The sequence below is a fragment of the Muscardinus avellanarius genome, assembly GCF_963383645.1.
Source record: "Muscardinus avellanarius genome assembly, chromosome: 3".
Taxonomy (NCBI): Eukaryota; Metazoa; Chordata; class Mammalia; order Rodentia; family Gliridae; genus Muscardinus; species Muscardinus avellanarius.
The window spans coordinates 160,205,121-160,224,831 of record NC_137788.1 but is presented as its reverse complement, the minus strand read 5'-3'; the positions used below and the strand labels follow the sequence as shown (position 1 = coordinate 160,224,831).

At 51.5% G+C, this 19,711-nt stretch overlaps 1 protein-coding gene across 1 annotated transcript in view; it reads left to right on the top strand.

Annotated features, from left to right (window-relative positions):
* The window catches only part of CHSY1 (chondroitin sulfate synthase 1), a gene marked incomplete at both ends in the record, with an annotated part of 64,014 nt that extends 54,270 nt beyond the window's left edge, over positions 1 to 9,744 (top strand). Inside the window, one exon of the mRNA XM_080693047.1 lies at positions 8,152 to 9,744. Within this exon, the coding sequence (XP_080549173.1) occupies positions 8,152 to 9,744 (1,593 nt within the window). The remainder of the gene's footprint in view (positions 1 to 8,151) is intronic.
* Positions 9,745 to 19,711: the final 9,967 nt, after the last annotated feature.

Sequence of the window (19,711 nt, the reverse complement as noted above, 5' to 3'; positions counted from 1 at the left end):
AATCCCCCCGCACACTTGTCATAGGCACCTTAGCCCACAGCAGAAGTGCTTAATACTATAGCCCGAAATTGGGGCTGCCACACACTGTCACTAGCACCAAAGGATAGGGCATCACGTTCCTTCTGGTTCTACAGCATCAGTGCTGCGTGACGCACCCCACGCCCTCAGCGGTGAGGGTGTCGTACTGCAGAGGTGGGGGCTGTTCTTGCCCCCCAGTCGTGGTTTCACCTTATCAGCCCTGGAGGCTGCGCCCCACACAGCTGGTTAGGCTTTTTAAATACAAATTCTGTTAGAATCTTTAGGTGGAATTTGGTTTTGCTTGTTTTGGGTGCTTTAGACTCTATAACAAATGAAGCAGATGAAAACCAGACTCCTGGAGGAAGTGCACCTGGGCCACATTTGACTCGCAGGTGCATTGGGTTTCCTCTTTTCCTCCTCTCTTCTCTTCCTTCCCCTTTTTTCTGGCCCAGCCTCCCTTCCTAATTTGAACAGAAAGCCTCACATTCAGAGATCCCCACCTGGAGCAGGATCTCGGCTTCTCTAAGGGCTGACAGCATCAGGCCTGCGGGGTGTGCCCTTGTCCTCCCCACCTCCACCCTCTGGCTTACACTCACCCGCCCTGTACTTTCATTTTAGTTTTACTTCTTTTGTTTTGCCTTTATTGTTGTTGTTGCTGAACCCTAGCCTAGAGCTTAAATCACATAATGATACAGAGACGTTTTGGTTCACACGTGGCGTTTGGCTGGTGTAGGGATGGAGCGCCATCGGGGGCTCTGGGGCCTGGGCCCCACCTGCAGCGTGGCAGGCTTTCCAGATGCACTTCAGAGAGAAGGCCCTGCTGCCCTCTTGTCCCCGCCCTGACCCAGCTCCTGGCTTAGACTTCCTCTGTACAGGGCCCTTTGGAGTCTCCCTGCCTTTCCAAAGTGTTCAGTAATGTGTGGTGCCACCTCTGCCTAGGACCTTGTTCATTTAAAGACAGGTCTGCATGTATATTCATAAACTGCAAGTGCAGACTAAAGTGTTTAGCATAACACTGCCACATTTGATACTTTATCTATTAAAAAAATAAGGTATTAAGGTCAGGCATTTGGGAGGAGCTGAGATGACCTTTTCTGAATGCAGATAAGGCTTCTCCTGCCTGCCCTGTCTTTCTGATTATTCAAACTACAGAATGTCCCCTTGCAAAATCCTGTTTCCGCTGCTTCTTTTTTATACCGACTTAGGCAGATGCCTTAAATTACTACCAGCAGTTCTGGCTTAGCTTTGCCAAGCTCTCTTCTCCACTGCTTTGGCAAGGGCCAGCCTTCTCTGACAGGTGTTTAGATTTCAGAATTTGACACTAACCATTTAAGAATCATCCATATAATTCTCTCTCTCTCTCTCTTTTTTTTTGCCACTAGAGCCCAGGAAAAAGTTGATTATGAATGGAGTCTTTAAAATACAAAGTATCTACTGCTTGATCTTAATTGGATGGAAATTGGCAAATTCTATTTCTAATTAGGAGAGGCCTAGTAGGGGCTTGTAGGGTAACCATATGTATTAACAACCTGGAACAGCCAGTTTGTGCCAGTGGTTTTGACCTGTTAGCAGACACTGATTTTCAACTCAAAGCACCTGTTTTGGCCAGTATGCTACCTGCAGGCTCCTGAGACTATTAATTTAAATATTTTAAAGTCTGTGACTTTGGATATTATAACTACCAGCAATTGTGATCTCTTAACATTTAGACAGTCTGTGTTTTCTTTAAACCAGTTTGCAGGGCAAACGGATGCTAAAACAAATTCATAATGCATTGAAACTGCATACATCTGAGGAGAATGAGCAGTGCTGGTCTCTGGGTGTGGGCCAGCGTGTTCTCAGTGAAGGGCGGTGATGTAAGCTGTAATGGGAAGACCGAGGACCAAGCGAGAATGTTAGCGTGCAGTGCGCAGGACCAGGACATTTGCTAACGAAACCGTAGCGTGTGTTTGTCCTTGGGGAGAGCCTGGCCTTCCCTGTTAACCCCTCCTGGACTTAGCACAGAGTAACTCCAGGTCTCACGTAGAGAGATGGCTTCAACACAGCTGAAGGAGGGAGACACTTTTTAGAATATAGATTTAAGGGCTGTTTGGGCATGGAGATTAAACCACCATTGCTACTATATGCATTTTAGGGAGGTTTCTCTAATTAGCTTTTGTTTTTTTAAGCCACAAATAACCTTATTATTAAAAAACCTGTTTGCATCAACCTGTGTTTTCTTCTGTTAACTTAGTTTTATAATATTCTTCTAAATATGCCAAATGAAGATGATTCAGCTACCTAGTAATGAGTTTCTCTTACATTTTAAATTCAGTACTATTTAAAGTTATAACAAAAAGGTCTTCACGTTTCTGTCACACCTGAGCTGTGGAATGGACTGTTCTGTGCATCCATGATCTTAGCGGCCATTTTTGTTTTTGTAGAACTGGAGGTGTGTTTGTGGGTGGAGTCAGGCGGCTCTGAGTGTGTCCCAGTGTGTCAGGGGTGATGTCATGGTGTGGGGGCTGGCTGGCGCCTGGTCTCCTGGGTCCTGGAGCGCCTCACTTGGAGGGAGGCGTCCTCATAGAGTGCCCCTCATAGTCCTCTAACACTCGGCCGCTTCAGAGATGAGAAGTTCTGAGACCTGATGAGTTCACGTCACTGGTCCAAAGTCTTTCAGCCTAGCAGTAGCATAAAATCACCAAGTGTCTCTATGAAACTTACATTTAAATCTTTATTCTTGAGATTAAAATATTCTAAACTTCTAGAGAAACAATCCTTTATTTCTGTCACTGGACAATTGCTAAACACTGATTTAGTCTGCACTTACAGTTCATAAGGATTGGGGGTTTTCATCCTGTTGAATTCAGGAAATTGCGTAGAGATTAGAAAGTAACTCTGACCTGAATTTTACCTGCTTACTGGGGTGCCTGGAGATAAATATCGAGTTACCACAGTCTCAGGGAAACAGGGAAAATGAAAGCTGGAGGTGTTCCGCCTGTTCACCACAGCAGTTCAGTTTCAGTCCCCTTCTTAAAGTCAAAGGTAGAGAAAATCCAAGTCACAGCAGAGAAACTAGAAACTTGTTAAGGCACTGAGATGGAGAATCTGCAAGGCGGCCCAGCAGCAGGTCCAGTGGCGGCCCTGCAGCAGAGGCAGGGCGGGTGCCCTGGGCTTGCTGGGCGTGGTGGTGGAAGGCGAAGGGCCGTCTGCCCTCCAGCCCTGGACTGGGATCTCCTCGTTCCCTCCTCCTCCTTTCAGAAATTACAGGTGGTTTCTGAGTTTCTTTTCGAATCTGGTTTTACTATCTCATTGGCAGTTTTGCTTTGAATTATCCTTTATAATCCTTGTTTTTAATCTTGAAGGTGATGATTTGTAATACAGTTCTCTCAAAAACATTTTCCGCTGAAATTAGAAAAGCAGGTTTGACAGCCGTCTCCTCCCTTCATGTCTTACTGAGTGCAGAAAGGAAATGGTCCCTACTTCTCCACCACGGCCATCCACAATAAGACTTTGTTCAAAGTGTGCTAATTGGCTGTGGGTGCCACTTGAAGCCGACCCGGCAGGTCTGGGTTTGACCGTCAGAACCGCTAACTGGGAGGCACGTCCCCACATGTTACAGGGCGGGCACTCCCCTGGTGCGCACGTCCATCCTCGTTAGCCCGTCTACCAGGGGCTGCTGCCTTGACGTTAATTAAGATGTTTCTGAAGCTCACGCGCGGTGTCCCACTCAGCCTTCAGTGGCAGCTCCCCGTGGAGCGTCTGTGTTGTGGGTCGTGGTCGGGTGGGGAGGCCAGTCCAGGTCAGACAGGCACGGACTTGGCTGCTCCTCCAGTGCTCCTGCCGCCCCGCTTACTTTTGTCAGCAGATTTCTTACTTGTCTTTTTGAAAAAGTGAGTATGACACAATGTTCATTTTAGTCAAACAGTTTAGGCAGAAGGACGCTGCAGCAAGTGTCGTGTAGTTTAAAGTTCTCAGTCTGTTTTTAGGCTTCCACAAGTCCCTGGTAATACCTCTCCATGTTCGGCATATATGCTGTATTTTGGGTTAATCCTGCTTACACTCCAATCACTGGGAAAGAAATGGCCGTGAGTAGCCTCTAAAACATTTTGAGACATATTCCTGAAAATGTTTGGGGGCCTGCTGCCATGCGCGTCTGCAGGAAGGGATCAGCCGTCCAGAGGAGACGACACCACGGTGCACACTGCGCTCCGCCACCAGCTCCAGCCCGCCGTGTGCGGTGTTGACAGCCAACAGCAGAGGGGCGTCTTACTATAAACCCTGGGGTCAGAAGAAAGAAGACTGCATCATTGCTCTGGCAATGCAGATATTCTTCTTTAAATGTGCTACTGATTTTTACATTTGAAAATGTACCTTGGTCAGAGACGCCCGCATAGTCCCTGTAAGCCGTTCACCATGTGTGGTGCGTGTCAGCCCTCACCCGCTGCGTCACATGGAGTCGTTCGGCGGTTTCCCGGTATTTCCTGTGCTTCGGAGCTTAACACCTCATCACCCGTCTGTGAGTTGCAGTTACGTAGTGCCACGTCCGGCCCTGGGATGAGGGCAGTGAGCGCGGACCTGGCCTGTCCCCCCTCATCTGCCATGAAGCATTCCGTGAGGCGCATGTGCAGGGCGCTCTGGGTTGAGCCCTGGCTTCCTGGACCCTGCGTGGACATCTTCCAGATTGTTCTCTCACTTTAGAGCACACTCTGCAGTCGTTTCTTGGGAAGGAGGGATGCAAGATCAATCGGATCCCTTGAACATCTGAAGACACTTCTTGTCCCTTCTTCCTTGGCGAGTCGTTTGGGAGGGAGTTCTGCAGTGAGGATAATTTTCTCTTCTACTCTGTTTTTTTTTTTTTTTTTTTTTTTTTTTTTTTTGTACTAGGGATTAAACTCAGAGACTTTCTATCTCCAAGCTACACCCAGCCCAATTTTATTTTTTTTATTTGGAAACAGGGTCTCACTAGGTTTCTGAGAGCCTCGCTATGTTGCCAAGGTTAGCTTTGAACCTGCGATCCTTCTGTCTCAGCCTCCGGAGCACTGGATTATAAGCGTGTGCCTCCATGCCCGGCTGAGTGTGCGTTCTTCATGCTGAAGCCCAGGCTTGACCCGGGCACGCGGGTCCTTGAGTTCCACGTCCATTTCTTTGTGTGGGGGTGGGGGTGGGGGTACTGGGGTGGAACCCAGGAGCCTTCTACCTCTGAGCTACATCCCCAGCACTGTTTTTTATTCTTTATTTTGAAACAGTCTCACTAAGTTGTGGAGGGCCTCAGTAAGTAGCTGAGGCTGGCCGCAAACCGCGAGCCTCCTGTCTCAGCCTCCACACCCGGCTTCCATGTCCATTTCTTACATTGTTATTTTCTCCCCCATGTACTTTCTCTTTCTAAAATGAGTGCTTTTCTCTCTCTTGACTTTTTTATTTGATTGTCTTTCTTGTTTCCTGGGGAACTCTTTCAACTTTTTTTCAAATGCCGCCCCTTTTCTGTGTATTTTGTGTTTCGCTTCAAGGATTTGGTGTTGTGCGTTCACGTTCTTTTTTGCAGGATTGTTTTCTTTGTGTGGATTCAGTGTCTTCTCCCTGAGTGCGCCGTAGTTTTCTCCTTGTTGCCGTCTTGAGGCTTTCTTCTGCTCACTGTCGTTTCCGTTTGCGCCAAGCTTTCTGTGTCTTTGTTTTGCCTCCATCTTTCCTGCTGGAAGCCTTTTCCCACCGCTGTAATCCTGGCTGTGGGGCCTCTGTGAAGGGTGGAACACTGAAAAGCTGATGGGAGCGCTGTAGATGAGGTTTTTTAAAAATCTGTGTCTCTGCTGTAGTGTTCCAACATTGAGGCTGCCTTTTTTTGTTGGAGAACTGCATTTTGGGGACTGTTTGGTTATTCCAGAAGACTCTGAGGTCGCGCTGGGGGTGGGAAGTGCTGGGAGGAGGCAGGGCAAGATGAGGGCCGGGTCCTGCTGACGCCTGGGTCTGCATTCCCTCCATGGCACCCTTACACCGCACCTCTACCTAGGCTCACGGGTAATTTCTGGAGAAATCGGACTTCAGAGTTATGTGCTAAGCAAGGCAAAGGAGGAAAATGACCTGTAGAATTGTATTCAGAAGTACAATATTGAGTTCACATTTTTGGAAGTGGGGACAGTAAGGACTTTCAAAGCATGTTTAGTTCTTCGCGTTTATTATCAAAAGTGATTAGAAACCACACACCTATTAATGACATCATGGAAGCATTTGGAGGCGCTCTAGCTTCCCGTTGTGTGGCATACATAGTTACTGCGGCGGCGCGTGGAGTGACAGTCCTTGGCTCCTGTGCTCAGGAGAAGTGGCTTCTCAGATTTGGGAGTGGGTATTTGCAGGTACCCTATTACTTTTAGGTTTGCAGGATTGTAAAATGACTCTTTTTTTCAAGATTCTTGCTTCCTAGAAACTTCAGACTACACACCTTCGCCTCCGAGCCCAGCAGCTTGTGCTCAGCACCAGCCCCTTTGGAAATGAGCAGTAAAGAACCTTTGGCAAAGAGTTCATTCAAGCCGGGCGTGGTGGCGCACGCTTGTAATCCCAGCATTTGGGAGGCTGAGATGGGAGGATATCGGCTGGAGGCCAGCCTCAGCTACTTAGGACCTTTGCAACTCAGTGAGACCCTGTTTCAAAATAAGGAATTAAAAAAATAGGGCTGGGGGTAGAGCTCGGAGATAGAATGCTCCTGGGTTCCATTCCCAGTGCCGCAAAGAAAAGGAGTTTGTTCAACTTTCTTTGTTGTGACCCACATTAGGAGCAAAGTAAAAAGAAAGACAGATTATGCTGGCCACCTAAACCTGGCCGCAGGACGCTTATCTTAACGTTGTCGGTCCCAGTTTCCCCTCTGCCCTGGCCATCGGAAGGCATACAGAGTCTACCCCACATGCTTTGCTTCCGAGTGTTTAGAGCAGAGGTTTCCGTTCACTCTGCCTGGTTTACGGTGGGTAGCACAGACTCCCCATAGCAGGTGCCCGCTGCGCTGAGCTGCCTGGGGTGGGGGGGGGGGCAGCGGCCGCGTGCCCAATTCCTCGTGTCACTCCCGGAGTCACGGTAGGTTTGCCCTCCTAGGATAGGCAGGCAAGTGCTGCTCCCTTCAAATTTTATCCTTAATAACAAAGCAATAACAAACTTGACTGCCCTTTCTAGTTAATTCATTATTCCCTGATTTCAGTGGGTAATTCTGCATGAAAGGATGTGGAGGTAGAGGCAGGAACCGCCGCACACCATGTGGGCGTGGCTGGTGCGCTCATTCCTGTGCCGACACCACGTGTCAGGCCGGGAGGGGCAGGAGCATGGCTCCGGAGCTGCTCGGAGCCTGGCACGACGCTGGTTCTTCCAGGCCATCTTTGAAGTGTTTCCCCTGCTCGGTGCCGAGCGGCAGCAGGCACTGGTGCGCTTTAGGTCAGCTGGCTTCCGGGGACCACGCAGAGTCTCCTTCAAGCCCAGGGCGCAGGTCTGGCTCACGCGAGCGTGTGTGGTTGGCCATCCTTTCCTTTGCTCCCCAAAAGCAGTGTCCGTCAGCCCTTTGCTCCAGCCGAGCCTGCGGCTCCGTCCCGGGCAGGGCAACCGCAGGGCCTGCTGCTCCAGGGGCTGGGCCATCCATGCGCTTAGTGCCGAGGTTCCCAAACTTGCTTTGCTTACTGCCACCTTTGCAGGTCAGGGGGCGTTCCTTGGTGTTCCCCTGGAAATTTACCTTCTTAAAGTAAACGAACAGAAAGATGCAGGGACACGCATCTCCTTTGATGCACCTCCCTTGCTCCAGCACCCGTCCCTGGGCCGTGGGAGCCGGTTGCTGCGTGCAGCTGGGTGGCGCGCTCCCAGGCCCGCCCCCTTAGCACACGGTGATCCAGGCTCACGGTTTGCTGTATGATAGGACAACCTTTGCATACTGTCCTGAAAACCAGCCAATCTGCTTGCTGATTAAGCCTTGTTTCTTAAGCAGTTCATGTCTATGAGCTCTCCTGAACTCACTGGGCTGCCCTTGATTGAGCCTGACCGATGGCCTTCTGTGTGCTCTTGGCCACTAGACAGTTATAACACACAGACTCTTGTCCCGAATGTCAGCAGGTGTGTAAGGAACTATAAGAACGGAGGACCTTCGGCCATGCGGTACTAAAAGAGTCATGTTCTTTTCCTTAACAGATGCAGCAGCTGTTTTACGAGAATTATGAGCAGAACAAGAAGGGGTACATCAGAGATCTCCATAACAGTAAAATCCACCGAGCCATCACGTTACACCCCAACAAGAACCCGCCCTACCAGTACAGACTGCACAGCTACATGCTCAGCCGCAAGATCGCCGAGCTGCGGCATCGCACGATCCAGCTGCACCGAGAGATCGTGCTGATGGGCAAGTACAGCAACACGGAGCTGCGCAAGGACGACCTGCAGCTGGGCGTGCCTCCGTCCTTCATGCGCTTCCAGGCCCGCCAGCGGGAGGAGGTCCTCGAGTGGGACTTCCTCACCGGGAAGTACCTGTACTCGGCCGCCGACGGGCAGCCGCCGCGGCGGGGCATGGACTCGGCGCAGAGGGACGCCCTGGACGACATCGTCATGCAGGTGATGGAGATGATCAACGCCAACGCCAAGACGCGCGGGCGTGTCATCGACTTCAAGGAGATCCAGTACGGCTACCGGCGCGTGAACCCCCTGTACGGGGCCGAGTACATCCTGGACCTGCTGCTGCTGTACAAGAAGCACAAGGGCAAGAAGATGACGGTGCCCGTGCGCAGGCACGCCTACCTGCAGCAGACCTTCAGCAAGATCCAGTTCGTGGAGCACGAGGAGCTGGACGCGCAGGAGCTGGCCAGCAGGATCAACCAGGACTCCGGGGCCCTGTCCTTCCTCTCCAGCTCCCTGAAGAAGCTCGTGCCCTTCCAGCTCCCCGGGTCCAGGGACAAGCGCAGAGAGCCCAAAGATACAAAGATAAACATACTGATCCCCTTGTCCGGACGCTTTGACATGTTCGTGAGGTTTATGGGGAACTTCGAGAAGACGTGTCTCATCCCAAATCAGAATGTCAAGCTCGTCGTTCTGCTTTTCAATTCCGACTCCAACCCTGACAAGGCCAAACAGGTTGAACTGATGCGAGATTACCGAGCCAAGTACCCCAAGGCCGACATGCAGGTCTTGCCGGTGTCAGGAGAGTTTTCGAGAGCGCTGGCCCTGGAGGTGGGGTCTTCGCAGTTCAACAACGAGTCCTTGCTCTTCTTCTGTGACGTTGACCTCGTGTTCACTACGGAATTCCTGCAGCGGTGTCGAGCAAATACGGTTCTGGGCCAACAAATATATTTCCCAATCATCTTTAGCCAGTACGATCCAAAGATTGTTTATAGTGGGAAAGTTCCCAGTGACAACCATTTTGCCTTTACTCAGAAAACTGGCTTCTGGAGAAACTATGGGTTTGGCATTACTTGTATTTATAAGGGGGACCTTGTCCGGGTGGGCGGCTTTGACGTCTCCATCCAAGGCTGGGGGCTGGAGGACGTGGACCTCTTTAACAAGGTGGTCCACGCAGGTCTGAAGACGTTCAGAAGCCAGGAGGTGGGCGTCGTCCACGTCCACCACCCTGTCTTCTGCGACCCCAACCTGGATCCCAAGCAGTACAAAATGTGCTTGGGGTCCAAGGCATCGACGTATGGGTCCACGCAGCAGCTGGCGGAAATGTGGCTGGAAAAACACGACCCGAGTTACAGCAAAAGCAGCAATAACAACAGCTCTGCAAGGACAGCCTGATGTCCAGCTCTGCTGGAAAAGACACTTTTAATTATCTAATTTATTTTTCAAAGGTTTTTTGTATGATCAGTTTTTGAAGTCCATTACAAGGATATATTTTCCAAGTGGTTTTCTTACATAGGACTCCTTTAAGATTGAGCTTTTTGAACAAAAATGTGATCAGTGTTTGCCTTTGAACACATCTTGCTGAACCTTGTGTAGCAACCTGCTTGGTTCTGACTTGAAATGTCGCTAAAGGACAGGACTCTTTACGTTTTCCTTCCAGGCCCTTTCTTCACAGTCCTATGGCAGAAAACATCAACATCCCGACAAAGTATTATTGTAACAGAAAACACTGTAACTGCTAAATGTCCTGTTGTGACTGTTAACCTCGCAGATTCTACCTTTTGTCTTTTTACAATAGTTTTTCTTTTTAAGCCATCCCCCATTCCAGTTGTAGAGATGTGCGGCGGAAGATGTAGCATCGTTGTCTTAAGGAAGGTTATTTACCGAAACTCTACTCCCCCGTTGTGGTCAAGTGAGTTCTTACGCCCCGGGGTGGGGGGCACAATAAGAGCCACGTGGCCCCTACGGTGGTGGTCCCTGCATTTCTTTTGGCCTAAGTAGCCCTGGCATTAAATTCCAAGAAGGATTTGGCATTTTCTTTCTTCCCGACCCTTCTCTTTAGAAGGTAAAATATTAAGACTTAAGGTGACAAAGAATTACCGTAATCTAATGTGTGCAAGTGACAGATCCCGGGTTAAGTATTCTACAACAGACGGAACCGCCTGATGAAGACCCCGGGCGAAGAGTTTGGTCTGCTCACTCCCCGCGTGACGTGCGGTGGAGGTGGCTACTCTCCCGTCAGTGGCCGTTTTGTTTCACCCTTTGTATTTGAAATACCTTTAATTTATTTAATATCCATTGTTTAGCGCGCTGCCATTTCTTGAGTACCCGTTAGTTATTAGTATTTATGTGTACCAGGAGTGTGGTTAGTATGTTTTATTTGCAGTAAACTGATCTCCAAAGATTTCCTTTTGAAAACACTTCTCTCTTCTTAATTTTTACATTTGTTTTACTAAATACTAAGTGTTCTTGGACAATTTTGGTGCTCATGTGTTTTGGGGACAGAGTGGTAGGAATCTGTCGTTACACCAGAATGTTTGTTTTCAGCTCACAGATCAAATGTGCCTTAATAAATTTTTTTTTCATTTAGATTTCAAGTAGTTGATAGATTTGCCATTTTAATACACATCATTGGAGATCTGCTTATTTGTAAATAGCCTGTTGCTCATTTGGAAAAATAAACCAGTGGACAGTATTTTTCTATTGTACTTTTCAGAGCCGTTTTGTCTCGTTATTCCTTTTAGTTGGAGCATTATATCACATAAAGACAAAGCCTTTCACGTCGGAGGGGGTGCGGCCGTGGCCCCGCTGGAGTCGCGACGCTCATCTTCGGGCGCCTCTCCTCCACGTCCTCTGTTGGCTCCTCAGCAGCCTGCCCCTCTGTGTCCTAGACAACAGGGCCTCCCCTCCGGGCCAGGCGCTCGTCTGGCTCCGAGATGCACCCTCACCTTCCGACCCGCGGAACCTGCATCTTAACCGGGGCCCCACGTGACGCTGTTGCACAGGTGTGCTGGGCTCTCAGTTGGTCTGCCTAGAGGTTATGTTGTGTATGATTGCTGTATGATCCAGGAATCAAACAAAAAAGTGCCATCTCTGGTGCCAAGGCAGCGAGCGGGCTTTTGTGGACGAGAATCACGCTCCCGGAGAGGTGTTTACAGCGTAGTGACAGTCAGGTCCCAGGATAATGACATCGTGCTTGCAGAAGGAATGGCTGTAATTCCACCTAACTGCCATCTACTCTGCAGGAGTGTTTAGGTTTTTTCTTTGAAAAGAAGACAGGGACGTTTTTATTCTCCAGTAAGGAAGAGCATAGGCCACATCCCGATGATGAAATCAGGTCGATCATCCCCTATTTATCTGAGCAGAGAACCGGGGGCTGGGGCTGGGGCTGGGGTGTGAGCATCAGCCGCCAGCGCTCAACAGCACTTGGTTAAAGGCGCCACCTCCTCCCCATGTCCATGTCCATGTCCAGAAAAGTGCTGCCTCCCTGTGGGGCTTGGTCTCCGGGATGCTGTGGGGCCTCCCCCACTGCTGCCTGCCTGCTCCACGGTCCTGTCTGTGTCATTCCTTGGTGGGTGGACTCAGTCATCCCCCTGGTACCCAGGCCTCTCCAGCCTGGCCCCCGCCCACGGCTTCAGCTGAGGGGCAGGAGCGTCTGCAGCTGGCACCCTGTTGTCTGCTCTAAAGCCATCCTGGATGTTTGCCGTGAACTTGTGGGCAGCGCTTCATCTTGTGTGATAAAGGCTGGCCCCGGAGCCCCGAGGGCAGATCCGGGTCTCTGCTTCTGGTGCCCTCTGGTGCGCCAGGCACCATGGTGTGGCTCACCCCTGGCGTGCCCATCCTCAGCGGGCACCCTGCCAGCAGAACATCCCCCCTACCAAGTCCTACCCCGCTGGCTGGGCCCTGGAACCCTCCCTCTCCTTGAACCCTCCAAGCTTTGGGTTCATTTGTTACTTTATACTTTCTATTCGGGACTTTATACTTTCACGTGTGACTTTGTTTGTAATACAGACAATATTAGGAAACTGGAATGGGCCCAAACATACCAGACAGCCCCTGTTAGCAATATTTAAAAATCAAGAATGATATGTGGATAGGTTTAAAAATTGGGGAAGAGCCAGACTCAGCGGCGCTAACTTGTTTTCCTAGAACTTGGGAGGCTGAGACAGAGGGTCACAGATTTGAAGCCAGGCCTCTACAACTTGAGCTCTCGGCAGCCTAGCAAGACCCTGATTCCAAATAAATAAAATCAGGAGGCAGGGAGTGTAGCTCAGAGATAGAATGCCTCTGGTTCAACCCCCAGTACCAAAAAAAGGGAGGAGAGGAGGTCACCATTCACAAAGGCATAAAAATGGAAGCCTTCCTCTCCATCCAATGACTCAGGCCTTCCTGCAGAGGACCAGCAGGCTTGTGTGCCCTGGCAGAGGTATGCATGCTAGTCTATACAGTTGTGTATAGACTAGCATGGGCAGCTTTTTTTTTTTTTTTTTTTTTTTTTTGCAGGTTTGAGGATGGAACCCAGAGGCATTCTACCTCTGAGCTACACCTCAGCCCTATTTTTTATTCTTTATTTTAAAACAGGGTCTCACCGAGTTGCAGAGGGCCTCATTAAGTAGTAGCTGAGGCTGTCCTTGAACCGCGATCCTCCTGTCTCAGCCTCCAAAGTGCTGGGATTACAAGCATGCGTCGCCACGCCCGGCAATGAGTAGCATTTTTAAGATCTGTGTACACGAATGAGGGAATGGGCCTAGGTGTGTGGGCCCTGGTGAGAGCAGCTCTGTTACCTGGGCCAGCACAGACTGGAGCGCAGACTTGGGCCGCAGCATCCCAAGACCCTGGCGTTTTGCAGATGAGGGCTGAGTGTCACACTGCAGCAACCCAGCTGAGACGGCACCTTCCCTTCGCTGGGGGCCAAGAGCAGGAGGGGAAGCATGCGGCCCTTCGCCAGCGCCGATCCCACGTGCAAAGTCTGCCTGAGCCTCCCTCCTCCTTAGCCCCGGGACCCTGTTTTACAAAGGCCTCAGAGCCAGGCCCGGCAGCCCAGATAGCAGGTGCTGGAGGACGTGGCTGCGCACACCATCCCTCACCCACTCTTCATCTGGCTTTTGACCCAAGCTAAACATCAGCCTCGTTTTGCCTTCCTGTGCCCCTTGGGCAGTCATCTGGGTGCCGGGGCTCTCACAGCCCCCTCCACCTGTGGTCACAGAGTCAAATGTGTGTCCCAGGGTGTAGAGTCCCACAGCCCGGCTCATAAGGACAGCAGTTTGTTTGAGGTGTCGACAGGCTAGCTGACATGTGGTTTGCACCTGTGGCTCTCATCTTGAGACTGGTCGTCGGGAGGTGGCACACCTGTGGGGCTCCCGGGCCCTGGGTCACTCGCTGGTGGCCGAGGGCTTCCTCCGGAGCACCCTGTGCTCTGTCTAGAGGGTGCTGACCCCCGCACCCGCGCAGATGCCAGACCCAGGGATTAGGCTGTATTAGTGCTGTATGGAGTGTAATCTCTGTCACAAAGGAGCTTATGCGCCACGCCACTGGGGAGCCAGCTGGGGGTCTGTGGGCTTGAGGCTGCCAGGGGCTGCCACCCACCTCGGTGGTCCCCTGGTCCTTTGCAAGCCCATGAAAAGAGATGTGCCTTCCATCCCACTTGAAAGGCAAACACCAAATCCGCTTAGTCCAACTTGTTATAAATGCAAGAAAAATGCAAAGACCACATTAAATGGGTTAAATGATAGCAGCCCATTTGGCAGGACTTCCATAGTTTCTAGTGCCTCAGAGTTCGGTTTTGTCTTTCTGGGAAGTGGGGGATGGGGATAAATAACCACGAACCGTAGGGCCGACTGGGCTCTGGCTGGCCTGTCACGGTGCAGTTAGACACGCAAGTATCTGTGGTCAAGTGTTCTTAAGTGCATTTGGTTCACTGTTAATTGTTCTCCAGTTTGAAGGTCTTCATGTCTCACTAATCCAGAAGCAAATGAACCTTCCTACTGCGGTGCACATCGGGCCAGGGGGTCAGTCATGCCTGGCTGTCTTTTAATGAGAAAGTATCGCAAGAAGTTGGTCAGATCACTTAATGGTGCAGTTTAAGCTCTGGAATCTACTTAGATGAGCTTGTCTCCCAGGAGCGCTCGGCCTGGCTGGGCCAGCGAGGCGTCCGGCCTTCACTTTCCTCTTGAGCCCTCTGGACTCGGCGCCCTGGCCCGTGCTCTGCGTCCGTTCCCACGAGACCAAAAGGCCCTTCCAGCCAGACCTCAAAGTGACCTTCAAAGTCATTTCTTCTGAATGAAGTTCGGGTCTTTTCTCTCGGCCAAAGCGTGCTTCTTGTTACATACTAAAGGGGAAACTCGTTCATACGCCCAAAGGACCCTCTGCATGTCCTGTGGTCTGAAGCTAGAAATGAACTGTTACTAAAAATGTGCTTTGAAATAGCCCCATCGGTGTCAGGAGGGAAGCTCTTTGGGCTCTTATGTGAATCCTGTTTCCACGGCAGCTAATAATGTAACTCCACTCTGAGAAACATGTTTTCAGGCGACCTGTATCTGTGGCTTACACGTCCACAAGGATCAAGCCAGCCTAGGATTGAGAATATTTCTGGGCGGGGGGGGGGGGTCGTCCTGAACACCTACAGGCTTTTTTCTTTTCTTGTCATGCTCTAAACGCACAGTATAACAACCATGCGATATCTGAGCCATCTAGAGATGACTTAGGAATACAGACAGAAGAATGAGCGCTGGCCCTATCCAAATACCTTACCACTGCGTTTTATTTTATTTTAATTTTTTGCAGGTCTGGGGATGGAACCCAGGGGCATTCGGCCTCTGAGCTACACCCCCTGCCCTATTTTTTATTCTTTATTTTGAAACAGGGTCTCACTGAGTTGCAGAGGGCCTCACTAAGTAGCTGAGGCTGTCCGCGAACCGCGATCCTCAGGTCTCAGCCTCCCGAACGCTGGGATTACAAGCGTGCGCCACCACGCCCGGCTTGCAAATACCTTACCACTTTAGATGCGGGAATTGAACATCTGCAGACTCTGGGATCCTGGGCATCCGGGAGCCAATTTCAGAGGATACCGAGGAGCAGTGGTAGATACGGGCAAGGAAGGAAAGAGCTACCGTCCTTCCTACCACCCTGTCCCTGGTCTGGCGAGTCCCCGGGGCGGGGGTTGTATTGCAGTTTATTGTAATGGCTTACGTACAACTTGGCATCTTGCTTTTTTCCCTCCGCAGCAGTGTTACAGCTGTCTGTACGGTCAGCTGGCCCCTTCCAGGGCTGCGGATGCCCTGATAACGGCCACCTGTGTGCCCTTTCCTGTCCTGAGCGATACCACAGGGAGCCGCTTCTACACAGCTTTTATTGTACTTCGGGGCATCTGCAGATGTCTATACGTGCCGCGTCCACTCCTGGGCTGAGTGACGTTGGGGTTTGCCATTCTAGGCCTAACTTGAAATCATCTGGCATTTAGTTGATCAGAATTGACATTTTATATCCATTAGCATTTCTTTTTAGTTTCTTCTTTTTTAAACAGGCTCTTGCTGAGTTGCTGAGGGACTCGCAGAGTTGCCAAGATAGCCTTGAACCTGCGATCCTCCTGTCTCAGGCTCCCAAGCACTGGGATTACAGATACGCGCCACCACGCCCAGCCTCTGCCTAGCACGTTTAATAAGACCTTTTAAAATTAAACCCAACAGTGAAATGACTTCAGGAAATGCTCTGGGGGCACTGCACACACTCTCAGTTACTCGTGCTGGGATAAATGGCACCACACACCGGACACTGCTGCAAAACTTGAGTCACGGCAAAGGGAGGGAAAAAGCAGATGGATGTACTGATGACTCAGAGAGAAGCAAGTTCCAGGCAGGGGGCCGCTGGGAATGAGGCACGCTCCGAGCGCAGGCACCCGTGCTCCTCCCGGGAGAGCCGACGGGCAGGGACAGGGGAGCTGCCAGCTCGGCCCGAGGGAAGGGCGGCCCTTCCAGACTGGACAAGGCTCTGGCCGCTGGAGAAGGCGCAGATGAGACTGGAGGCACAGGCAGCCCCCCGGAGTAAGAGGTGATTTTCTGGTGGGAAAAAAAATGTACATTTGCCAAGAGATGGGAACGGATTTTGATACTCAAAAATGAAACGACTGAGCCAGGCACATGCCTGTAAGCCCAGTAACTTTGGAGACTGAGATAGGAGGATCCCAGGTTGGAGGCCGACCTCAGCAACTTGGTGAGACCCCACTTCAAAATAAAAGGGCCGGAGGTGTATTTCAGAGGTAGAATGTGCTGGGGCCAATCGTCAGTAACACACACACACACACACACACACACACACACACACAAGTGTGTGCAAAACTACTGACATATTCTAGGCAAGTTTTGAAGATTGATAATGTATTTTATAGAAAGTCACATGAAAATAATATTAAGGCCGGGCATGATGGCACACGCCTGTAATCCCAGTACTTGGGAGGCCGAGACAGGAGGATTGCAGGTTTGAGGCCAGCATCAGCAGCTTGGTGAGATCTTGTTTCAAAATAAAAAGAGCTAGGGATGCTGCTCAGTGGTGGGCTGTCCTGGGAGATCGATGTTAGTTACCGCTTCTTACTAACTTGCCTCTAGTGCTACTTGGAAGACTTCGCATGTCCTTACATTCAAAGGTAGTGTTGGGTAAGGAGTTAGAGTCCCAGGACTAGGAGACTCCAAGCAAGGTCACTCTTTAAAAATGTTCTGGAACTGGGAGTTGAACCCACAGGTGTTGTACTTCTCAGCTACACCCTCAGCCCTTCTTATTTCTTTTGTTTTTGAAATAGGGTCCCGCTGGGTTGCTCACAAGTTGCCGACGCTGGCCTCACACCTGCAGCTCTCCTGTCTCAGCCTCCCTAGTCCCGAGATTACAGGCGTGGCCACCGCGCCCGCTCCAGCATGATCTGCAGAGGAGCAGGTGGTGAAGGGCTGACGCGGTGTGTCCCCATCGGAGAAGGCCGCGGGAGGCCCTTGCCCCGCCAGCACGGGGCCGGCTGCTCCTAACGGGGACCTCAGGGGCGGAGCTCCGCGGTGGCCACCAGGCCGGCCGGGTAATGAGCGGTTTGCTCTATGATTCACGGACCTTCCTTAAAATTAGACTTGGGGCGGCCTTCCGGCACTCGCTCCGGGCCCTGCCTCTGTGAGGTGCTTGTCAGCGCAGCCGCTGCCGGCCACGTCCTCTGTGACTTGAATGTTCCGTCGGTCCGTCCCTGCGGCAGGCCTGGCAGCGCCCGTGCAGCCCCAGCTGCTTTCCTGTGAGTCCGCCAGGAGTTGCTGGGCAGCCGAGGCCTCTCGCCCGCCCAGACGTCGGCCTCGGCTGCCAGGTCTCCCCCACCGAGCCAGAGGGACGCGTGGCTTCCACTTCCTACCTGACTCGAGGCCCCTCCCAGTGGGCGCCGGAGCCCGCAGCGCCCTAGGTGCTCTGGGAGGGGGCTGCGTCGCAGAATGGCCCCATCCGCTCCAGGGTCCTCCCGCGGGGTGCCCTCCTTCGCTTCCTGCCAGTTGGCCCCTTTTCTGCCTCTGCAACAGTCTGTTTCAAGGGAAATTTTCACGAGCCCCAAGATCTGGGAGAAGGGGTGACACTTGAGGAATTTAGTGTCCTCGTGGTGTGCCTCGGATTGTCCTATCGTGATCCATCCAAGAACGGAGAGCCGCTCGCTTGAGAGACGTCAGTCCACTGGCAGTCTTTGACCTCGGGCACGCGGTGCCCACCTGGGCCTGCGGGCGCCGTGCCAGGGTTCTGCAGGGTGGGCAGGTCTCTACTGCTCATCCAGAGCCTTGCAATCTGCAGCTTCTCGGCCCAGCATTATAGCCAGATCCCAGCCCACTGCAGAGCACCCGTCCAGCCGGCCTGGAGCACACTGTAACCCCAGTGCTTAGGATGCTGAGCCGGGAGGCTTGCAGGTCCACAGCCAGCCTGGGCAATTTAGCAAGACCCCAGCAACTGAGGGCTACTTGCTTCAAAATACAAAGGGCTAGCCGGGCATGGTGGTGCAACCTTGTAAGCCCAGCATTTGGGAGGCTGAGACAGGAGGATCGTGTTTGTGGACAGCCTCAGCTACTTAGTGAGGCCCTTTGCAACTTGGTGAGACCCCGTTTCAAAATAAAGAATAAAAAAAAAAATAGGGCTGGGGTATAGCTTGGAGGTAGAATGTCCTGGGTTCCATCCCTAGTACCACAAAAAATGGAAGGAAGGAAGGAAGGAAGGAAATAAAAAAGGCTGAGAATAAAACTTGGAGGTCGAGTGCCCTTCAGTTCAGTCTCCAGTACCAACAAAAGCTCCTCTCCACAAAACTTGCTGCTTGCATGCGGCTCCAACAGCACTGACTCAGTCTGAAGTAGGAGCCCAGGACTGAGGATGAGGGGAGCGATTCTGCCATGCTTAGAGGTGCTCCCTGTGCCCCATGTTAGGGACATGTCTGTGGTTATATAAACCCTTGAGCGTTCGGGGCTAAGGGTAGTGAACAGAAAGGCCTGGGTTGATGGTGAGCGGTTCTATTTGGCCTGGGGAAGGAGACGGGGCCTCAGGACCTGCCGACCTGGGCCTGAGTGGGCACAGAGCTGCAGCCCGCGAGAACCGGCCCAGAAGCCCTGGTTCCCAGCCTGCCTCCAGTGACATCACACCGGGAACTTGAACTTGGCCGAGGGGGAGTATTTACACTCCCGGAAATGGCAAGTGCTTCAAAGCAGGATTTTTCTTTATTTAAGAAGTTGGATTGCCAGCACAGCACTGGTGTGGAGCGACTCCATAGACACTAGCCCAGGCCCTGTGCCATCTGCTTGCCTGGGGCTGTGTGATCTTAGATGATTTCTGTGTGTCAGAGCTTGGCTGCCTGCTCTGAAATGGGCACAGCTACCATTGCCTCTCCATGCCAGAGGGAAATCGAGTGAACTTGCTTCTCCCGTCAACTCTAAGGCCATCCTCTACTCCATCTTCACCCCACCCACCCCCACCAAAATGTCACTGCTGGAAACTCTTTCCAGACCCACATCTGGTGAGTCCTCAAAGCCTGTGAATCCTGGCCGAGGTCAGCAGGGTGGCCCTTCCTCCCCCATCCTCTCCCAGCAAAGTCTCATTTATAGGGGCCATGCCCTGTGTGCTTCCTGCTTCTCCAGCCCGGCCCTTTCTTTAAAAACAACACCCACAAGCCAGGTGTGGTGGCGCACGCTTGTAATCCCAGCATCTGGGAGAATGAGACAGGAGAATCATGGTTCGCGGACAGCCTCAGCTACTACTTAATGAGGCCCTCTGCAACTTAGTGAGACCCTGTTTCAAAATAAAGAATAAAAAAAAAAATAGGGCTGGGGGTGTAGCTTGGAGGTAGAACGCCCCTGGGTTCCATACCTAGTACTGCAAA